General features: G+C 48.5%; 1 protein-coding gene across 1 annotated transcript; it reads left to right on the top strand.

Annotated features, from left to right (window-relative positions):
* Positions 1-550: 550 nt before the first annotated feature.
* LOC147119996 (frizzled-5-like) lies at positions 551-8,670 on the top strand. The gene has a single exon (XM_085985475.1). The coding sequence runs from the start codon at positions 1,493-1,495 to the stop codon at positions 3,248-3,250; it is 1,758 nt and encodes a 585-aa protein (XP_085841601.1). The 5' UTR covers positions 551-1,492; the 3' UTR covers positions 3,251-8,670.
* Positions 8,671-9,839: the final 1,169 nt, after the last annotated feature.

Here is a 9,839-nt window from a genome sequence, read left to right as displayed (position 1 = left end):
AACAGTGACAGATACGATGCTTCCCCCCACTGCATTCAGTACGCTTTGGAGTTATTTAGTATGCGGCAAATTAAAGTATAATGTTCCTTTAAAACGTGTTTAATAAGGACATCGTGCAATCGAGGAGGAACGGAGGCTGCTATTGGTGCTCTATAACTTTAAAACTAACTTCAGTTTCACTCAACATAAAATGTGAGTAATATCTCTTTAAAATAGTAAAACAAACTATTGATACTTTCACACAGTCACCGCCCTTTCACAGTGCCTTTTACTGATTGGTTAGTAAAATAATGAGCGGTTCTTTGGTTTGGACATTTGATTGAACCACAAGGAGATGGGCGGGAACAACGAGGCAGCACTGGGTGAGTGATTGGCCCGCACTAAATGGGCGGAGCTTATGAATCATTTCTTGAGGCACGAGTTGTGAATGGGCAGAACGTCCTCGCCGCGGCTCATGATTGGTGGAGAAAGACAATGGAAGGCGGGGTTATCGCAGGGCGCGCCCTATGATTGGGTTACACGGACGGGGAGATTGACAGGTGGGCGGAGCTCGACCTTCGCTACATTGTGTTTTAAAAAAAGTAACAATCTGATCGCGGAGCCGCAAGTGGAGCGGAGCGCAAGGTCCCAGGAGAGGAAGGAGTTGTATCCCGGGTAAAACGGCAACCAGAGACTAAAGAACAGTGGGCACAGATAGAGGAAGAGGAGCGGGAAGAGAGGAAAAAGAAAACACGAGAGAAAAGAGCAAAGGAGACAAACGCACGCCGCTGTTTGGAAAGGGGAGATGCAGAGCTTACCTGGGCTCCGATTTATATTTTGATAGCGTGCGACCGGCGTTTGTGTATGTTGGGAGAAAGACTCGGGGATCGGGACGGCAGTAAAGACCCTCGTGCTTATCTGGAGACAACATTAGAAGAAAAACTGGAAGATCTCAAAAAGTTTACACCTGAACGAGCTGCGAATGCCCCGATTTCTTCTGTTGTGTCGGCGATTCCACCTAAGTGACCAGAGAGAGCGAGAGAGAGACCCGGGGGCTGAAGGATCCGGGCCATCAAGGAACACTACAGCAACCAAACACTTAGAATATAAAACATTTTTTAATAGCTGAAATTAATTCGATCGTATCAGTTAAAAGGAAAAAAACAGATTAGCACTCGTAAGGTGGAGAAATTGACGAGAAACGAAAGAGGAGGAAGAGTGTCAGATACATTGAGACTAATTTTAAGTGTTTAATTGCTTGTTTTTAAACATTTGCCTCGTTTAATTTCGAGATCGGCCGCTTTGGATGCTGTCTCTGAAAGAGACTTGAAATCGACATTTCACCTGGGTTGTTCATTTCTTCCCAAATCCGGCCAGTTATGTTTGAGGCGGCGATCAGGTGCGGCTGTGTTTAACCTTGTCTGAAAAGAAATGTGGCTGTAAAAATCCAGGGCAAAAGTTCGAGGACAAGTATAAGGAGTCGGTTTGATCCTCTTTGCAATAATTGGAGGTCATGGCTCGCCTTCTCCAAGGGGTTTCAGTGCGTTGCTTACTCCTGCTCAAGATCTCTTTGAGCCTTGTGGGACTCGCAGGCGTTGCCCTTTGCGCCTCCAAGGCGATGGTTTGCCAGGAGATTACGGTCCCCATGTGCAAAGGGATCGGCTACAACCTCACCTACATGCCCAATCAGTTCAACCACGACAACCAGGATGAAGCGGGGCTGGAGGTCCACCAGTTCTGGCCCCTGGTGGAGATTCAGTGCTCCCCGGACCTCCGGTTCTATTTGTGCAGCGTCTACACACCCATCTGCCTGGTGGACTACAAGAAACCCCTGCCGCCTTGCAGATCCGTCTGCGAAAGAGCCAAGTCCGGCTGTTCCCCTCTGATGAGACAATATGGCTTTGCTTGGCCAGAGAGGATGAACTGCGACAAACTACCCGTGCTCGGAGATCCCGATAACCTGTGCATGGATTATAATCGGACCGAAGTGACGACCGTATCGCCTCCGTTCTTGAAGCCCACCATTGCACCCAAGGGCCCCAACAAGAACTTAAGACCTTCATGGCCGCATCCTGGAAACCAACCTGCTCAATCGATGGATTGCCATGGAACATGTAGATGTAAAGAGCCACTGATCCTGATCTCCAAAGAGAGTCATCCATTGTACAACAAGATCAAGACTGGCCAGGTGCCCAACTGTGCCATCCCATGCTACGAACCCTACTTTGACCAGGACGAGAGGACTTTTGCAACCTTCTGGATAGGCTTGTGGTCCATCCTGTGCTTCATCTCCACTTTTACAACCGTGTCCACCTTCTTGATCGACATGGAGAGGTTCAAGTACCCAGAGCGTCCGATCATCTTCCTGTCGGCCTGTTACCTCTTCGTGTCCATTGGCTACATTGTCAGGCTGATTGCTGGCCACGCCAACGTGGCTTGCAACAAGGACTACAACCACATCCACTACGAGACCACGGGCCCTGCCCTCTGCACGGTGGTCTTCCTGCTGATCTACTTCTTCGGAATGGCCAGCTCCATCTGGTGGGTCATCTTGTCTTTTACCTGGTTCCTTGCGGCGGGCATGAAGTGGGGCAACGAGGCCATAGCCGGCTATTCCCAATATTTCCACATGGCGGCCTGGCTGATCCCCAGCGTCAAGTCCATAGCTGTCTTGGCTCTGAGCTCCGTGGATGGGGACCCGGTGGCCGGGATCTGCTACGTAGGGAACCAGAACCTGGACAACCTCCGAGGATTCGTCCTGGCCCCTTTGGTGGTCTACCTGTTCACGGGGACGATGTTTCTCCTGGCTGGATTCGTGTCCCTGTTCAGGATACGAAGCGTCATCAAGCAAGGGGGGACCAAGACAGACAAACTGGAGAAGCTGATGATCAGAATTGGGATCTTCACGGTGCTCTACACCGTCCCCGCCACCATCGTGGTGGCCTGTTTCATCTATGAGCAGCACTCCAGGGACAGTTGGGAGAGAGCTCTCAGCTGCCCCTGCCCCGGGGGCCAAGACTACCCCAGGCCCGAATACGCCGTCTTCATGCTGAAGTACTTCATGTGCCTGGTGGTGGGGATCACCTCTGGAGTCTGGATCTGGTCCGGGAAGACCTTGGAATCCTGGAAACGGTTCACCAGTAGATGTTGCCAGGGGAGGAAGCTGACCAATGCATCCATGTACAGCGAGGCCAGCACCGCCCTGACGGCCAGGACAGGAGTTGGCAGCTCTGCTTCCTACCACAAACAAGTGCCACTGTCACACGTGTAAAACTCTCTGGTCAGAGGGTTCACACACACATATATATATATATATTGTAGATAGATAGATATATATATATAGGAAAAATACACTGAGGTCATGTTACCTCTTATCTCGAGTCTTTTACACTGTCAGCTTGTGGTTCTTAAGCATTTTACGATGTGTTGTTTGCGGTAAGTACATCTTAGCAGAATCAATCGTCGGTATTCCGCTCGTATTTTGACAAAGAGCTTTGTGGTCTTGTGGGGTGTTTTTTGTTGTTGTTTGTGACAACTACAGGAAGTTTGTGAATTGTCCGCTTAAAGGGGATGTCCCCAGCGGCCTTGATCTCAGTTGCTGGAAGATGATTACTACAAATTCCCGCTCCGGTTATATTTTTGCGATGCTGCTGGGTTCCACACTTGGGGCAATTGGGACAGTGGAGAGGCGGAATTCTCCATCAGTCACTCAGTCCGGGGCGGGAGGAGGAGATTTTAACCGAAGGAAAGTGACCGGATCGGGTGCAGTGCCCGCCCGATCCTGCTCGCCATTGAAGGGTAATATTGGGCCAGGTGTAAAACCGGCGCCCCGCCTGATTCTCGCCCGCCGAGCAAGGTTAAAATAAGGCACAAACACTTCCAGCAGCTGTTGGTTGATTCGCTATCGAGCTCACTTTAAAAGCATCGCTACACTGGTCCTGGGCACCACACTCCCTCTTAATGAGATTTGTAGCTGGTGACACCGATTTGCAGCCAATCCCCCATCACAAGTGCTTCAGTGCTGCTGAGAAGCGTTAGCTGGAGCTTTATTGATGTTCGAACTGAATGATAACCCCCCCCCCCCCGCCAGAATGACCCCTGTGTGCAGCACAGAGTCCCCGGGCTATTCCTGATCTTAGCTGAGCTAAGCGCAACTTGGCCTCATCGCTCCCGGGGTAAGGGGGCGGGGGAACAAATCAGCTGCTCCTGGTCCAGAGGGAGACCCTGCCAGAAAGTGCAAGATGTGTAAACGATGGGAATTGGCCCCGACCTGTGGTCCTCCCTCCCATGCAGTCAAGACACCCCACAGCAGCACTCGCTATCCGGCCTCACACGCAAGGAGGAATCCGCCAGCGATGGGGTGCCCTCAAAGCCCGTGAAGTTGCGGTGGGGCCCGAGCGAGGAGAGAGAAAAGTCAAACGGGGACAGCAGAAAGGAAAAGGAACAAGAGCGCGGGTACTGTTCGGGTGTGTCTGAGCGGCTCACCTTTAAGGCAGGTGAAAGTCTCAAATGCTGCTGATAACCAGTGCAAATTCCACGACCCGAGTCCAAGCACGGGCTGGGTTTTACTCAATGTGCTCACGACTTGTTAAAAAGGGGTCACCGAACTCTGGCTATCTGCGCGAAGAGCAAAAAAAAACCCCGCTCCATTTCAAACAAGTGGACTGAACATTCAGCACAACAACTAGAGAAAGGACACACACAGCAATGGGTATTTTTTTTGCTGCACCTCTCTCTATTGGGAAGGTTTTTTTTTGTGTGTGCAGGTGACCACATTTTCTAAAGCCCGGGGAGCTGTTATAAAACAACGCGAGAAAAGGCACAAAAATAATACTACAGAGCATCTCATAACCCTGCCGCTCTGAGTTACTGCCTCTCTCTCTCTGTACTTTGCGGTGTCCGGGATTGTCTAGCACCATATTCTCTTGTTAATTCAAATGTTAACTCAAAAGTGTTGTTCGATTACGCGCCGGTTAGCTGGAATCATTTGCTCCTATGTTCTGCTACGGTTGCCTGCCACTAGCAGTTGAACAAGGGCTTCTTTCTGGCTGCCCGCCCAGGGACGAGGCTACGTTCGCACCTTCCCCTGTACTGCAGCTCCCATTGTACCCAAAGTTCAACCCCTGATGCAGCCTGTTAAAATAAATTGGTAGCCACTTTTATTTTTGCCATTAATAAATCAAACTACTAAATAGTTCCTTGCAGTTGCAGAAAGCTCCCTACAGCCCTTAAATCATTGTTCAGACAGGAACCTTACTGGACTTTTCTACTTATTCTTTTAAAATAAATGTTGGTCCGGATTTAGGGAGAACAGTCAGGTGGGACTGTCACCCAGTCGGTATCAGGATTTAGTGTGAGTGATGAGTGAACCCAGGCTGTGCGCATCTGCAGAGTATTCGACTGTGAAGGCATCACATTTAGTCTGGGTGATCTGTGAACCCAGACCGTGGGAGTCTTCAGACTATTTGACTGTGAAGGCATCACAGTTGGTGTCAGGATTTAGCCTGGGTGATGTGTGAACCCAGGCAGTGGGTGTCTTCAGACTATTCGTCTGTGAAGGCACCACCGTTGAGCTTAATCCAGGCTTGATATATACTTGTGCCGTCTATCTGGGTAATAGTTGGACCCAGAGTGGGAGAACCTAGGGTCAGGTGATCCTAACCTGATGGAACGTTGGGTTGTTTACAGTAGGAACTGTAGCAGACAGAGAGAGAGAGGCTGTGGCTGCCATTGGCTGCACCCCTCTAGTGCCCTAAGGGAGCTTGTTTGTATTGGAAGCCGCATTGCTGGGTTTAATGAAATTTCTTGGCCCCATCCTGAATTGCTGGAAACGGACCAGGGAGCAGGGAAGAGCAGCCACCCTAACCCTCCTCCAGTGGGTGGTGTGGTACTGAGCCCTCCACACCACAAAGGGCCCAGGTTCTATCCTTTCTGTTAGTTGGCCTCAGAGTACCTGGGTGAGGGGAGGTGAAATATCAGCCAGGGTTCCCACTCCTCATTGATAGCTATTGACCCCCTGGTGGAAAGAGTTCAAGCATAGGTATATATCAGGCAAGAATCGGACTGGGCTCTCCAATGTGATTCCCCTCACAGTTGAATAGTTTGCAGATGCCCAGTGAGCATCTTTCACTACATTCTCACGGTTGTGGGGGAGGGGGGGGGAGGAAAGTGACGCCTGAAAGCAACTCCACAACAACCCATCGCCTCTGTGCTTGCTGACCTATATTGCCTCTCCATCCAGCAACGCCTCGAATTTAAAATTCTCATCCTCGTGTTCAAATGCCTCCCTCCACGGCCTCGCCCCTCCTTATCTCTGTAACCTCCTCCAGTCCTACAAGCCTCTGAGCATTCTGCGCGCCTCCAATTCTGGCCTCTTGTTTTTCTTTGATTTCCTTCGCTCCACCATTGGTGGCCGTGCCTGGGCCCTGAGCTCTGGAATTCCCTTCCCTAAACATTTCCGCCTCCCCTTTTTAAGACGCTCCTTAAAACTTACCTTTTTGACCACCTGTCCTAATATCTCTTTATGTGGCTTGGTTACCGATTTGTGTCTGATTACGCTCCTGTGAAGCTCCTTGGGATGTTAAAGGTGCTATATAAATGCAAGTTGTTGCATAATGTCTGAGTGCAGACCTTGGTCAGCCTAGGTCTCTCTTGCCCAGTTTTAAGGGTTAATGCAGCGATTTAGTTTATGCAGCGATTTAATTTAGTTTCCCTCTGTGCCATCACCCCCGTCCCCACCCGCCACAATAAAAAATGTGGCGTGGTTAGAGACACAAACACAGGGAGCCCTGAAATTAAACTGCGGCACACTGTTGTACGAAATGTACCTAATGTTATTTTAGCAGAGACAATAACCCTTTAAATTAGATTACGGTCTCCACCAAAACAGCAGGCAACAAATTTCAGTCAATCCATTAAATATTTGCACTCCAGTGTGTAATGTCAAGGTCCCTGTGTGTGTGTGTGTGTGTCTCTATCTCACTGCCCTGTAAATATTAGAATCTTACAGCACAGAAGGAGGCCAATCGGCCAAAAATGCCTGTGAAAGAGCTCTCCAACTAATCCCACACTTCCTGCTCTTTCCCCAGAGCTCTGCAAATTTTTCCCCTTCAAGTATACAGGTTGAGCTTCCCGAATCTGGCAACCTCAGGACTGAGGCTGTGCCGGTTTTCGTGTTTTTCCGGACTTCGGAACGTGTTTCTGATGTCCGAAGTCCGGAAATATCGCAACCTGGGCTCGGGCGTTTCCGGACCTTGGACATCAGAAACACGTACCGAGTCCATAAATGTCTGGGCCCAGGTTGCGGTTTGACAGGGTGTCCAGATTCTGGAACATTTTACGGATTCCGGACGACCCTGCCACCAATTGTCCTGGAGCCCGGATTCCGGAACTCCAGATTTTGGACACTCAACCTGTATATCCAATTCCAATATTTATCCCTCAACCAACATCACTAAAACAGATTATCTGCTCATTATCACATTGCTGTTTGTCGGAGCTTGCTGTGCACAAATTGGCTGCCGCTTTTCCTACATTACAACAGTGACCGCAGTTCAAATAAAGTACATTCATTGGCTGTAAAGCACTTTGGGATGTCTTGAGGTCGTGAAAGGTGCTATAGAAATGCAAGTCTTTCTTCTTTCTTTAGATGTTAAGAAGGGTTTTGATAGAGTGAATAGAGAATCTCTATCTATTTCCTTTTGAAAGTTATTATTGAATCTGCTTCCGCCACCCTTTCAGGCAGTGCATTCCAGATCTCGTTTTATTAGTTTGATCCCGTCAGTCTTCCTGGCCTCAGTGTCCATGATTGGCAGCTTGTTGAATGGTATTGGGTCCTGATTAGGTGCAGTGGGTCAATCAGATGACTGGGCCTCTCAGCGGACTTGCTGCACTTACCTTGCCTGAGCCTGGTAAAGGGACAACTCCAATTCACTTGCAATTTGTTCCTCTTTTTAAAACAACATGCATAGTTCTCATTGGCCACTGCGCCTTTCATTTATTTGGTTTTGAACTTTAACCTGATCTTTAGACAACGACGCTCCTGGGAAAATTGGGTTGTTTGTTTGGTGTTGAGGGACCTGCCAAGTTTACCGTCAGTTAGTCCCAGCATGTACTCGAGCCCTACAGGTTATTAATAATGCACAGAAGGGGGTGGGGCATGGTTGCAGACCGCCAATGATCGCGTCAGATGTGGTTTCACGACCTCAGTCCCACACGCACTGAGTTCCCAATCTCGGGCATCCTGTTGTTCAGCGGTCGCGCACTTTCCTATGGGATGCACTTGCAGCTGGTTTCACAGCTCCATTGGTAAAGGAACTATTAGGAAAGACGGAAAAGGCTGGGGCTCATTTCTACAGAGAAGAGAAGGCTGAGAGGTGACCTGATAAAGGTTTCAAAATTATGAGGGGGTTCGATAAGGTGGATGTAGAGAAGATGTCTCCACTAGTAGGGGCCATAAATATAAGATAGTCACTAATAAATCCAATAGGGAATTCAGGAGAAACTTCTGATGCACAACTTACATAGTCACTGTCTTAAGCTTTGTAAATAAATCATAAAGAAAGAAAGACTTGCATTTCTATAGTGGCTTTCACGAGTTCAGGACCTCCCACAGCGCTTTACAGCAAATGAAGTATTGTCACTGTTGTAATGTAGGAAATGCAGCAGCCAATTTGCGCACAGCAAGCTCCCACAAACAGCAATGTGGTAATGACCAGATAATGTGCTTGTGATGTTGGTTGAGGAATAAATATCGTCCAGCACACCGGGGGGAACTCCCCTGCTCTTCTTCAAAATAGCCACGGGATCTTTTACATCCACCTGCAGACGGGGCTTCAGTTTAACGTCTCATCATAAAGACGGCACCTCCGACAGTACAGCACTCCCTCAGTGCAGCGCTCCCTCAGTACTGCACTAGTGTGTCAGCCTAGATATTTGTGCTCAAGTCTCTAGAGTGGGTACTTGAACCCACAACCTTCTGACTCAGAGGCGGGAGTGCTGCCCACTGAGCCACAGCTGACACCTTTTATGTTATATTTGTTTTATGATTCACTTTGTAAATCAAAATAAAACAAGACAGCGAATTATATTTAAATTAAACATAAGGTAGGGGGTGCAGGGTTGATCTATGAAAAAGTAGAGGGTGAAAAAGATGTTAGTGAATATTGATTGGAGTTCCTTGTTTCAATAGATATTTGGTGGGTGGGGGGGCTTTCTCCTGATCATTCATTGTAACTTCTGGCAGAAGATTCATGGGAAGCCCGGAGTGTTTGCGTCATTTCTCCAAGCTTCTGCAGTTCCTTCATTGAGGTTGGAGCAGACGATCAGAAGAAACGGGTAGACGTAGAGAAGATGTTTCCATTTGCGGGTGAGACCAGAACTAGGGGCCATAAATATAAGATAGTCACTAAAAAATCCAATAGGGAATTCAGGAGAAACTTCTTTAGCCAGCGAGTGGTGAGAATGTGGAACTCGCTACCACATGGAGTGGTTGAGGCGAACAGCAGAGATAGATTTAAGGGGAAGCTAGATAAGTGCATGAGGGAGAAAGGACAGAAGGATATGCTGATAGGGTGAGATGAAGTAGGGTGGGAGGAGGCTCCTGTGGAGCATAAACACCAGCAGAGACCAGTTAGGATGAATGGCCTGTTTCTGTGCTGTAAATACTATGTAAAATCCTCTCCTGACAGAAATACAACCCCCTTGTCTCAGTACGAACAATGATGAACTGATTCAGCTGCTACTGTATACTGCATGTGCACTTTGATTTCTGAACCAGATGTGGGGCATTAATTGCATACAATAGTGTTGTGATTATGTTACTGGTCTAGTAATTCAGTGGCCTGGGCTAATAGCACAGT

This window comes from Somniosus microcephalus, chromosome 4 (assembly GCF_052327205.1).
Source record: "Somniosus microcephalus isolate GS21.2 chromosome 4, FLI_Smic_1.0, whole genome shotgun sequence".
Lineage (NCBI taxonomy): Eukaryota > Metazoa > Chordata > Chondrichthyes > Squaliformes > Somniosidae > Somniosus > Somniosus microcephalus.
Note: the sequence above shows the minus strand (reverse complement) of the source record. Positions and strands in the feature narration are given on the sequence as shown.

Coding starts and splice junctions, on each gene's coding strand:
- LOC147119996 (XM_085985475.1), top strand. CDS start 1,493: ATGGCTCGCCTTCTCCAAGGGGTTTCAGTGCGTTGCTTACTCCTGCTC.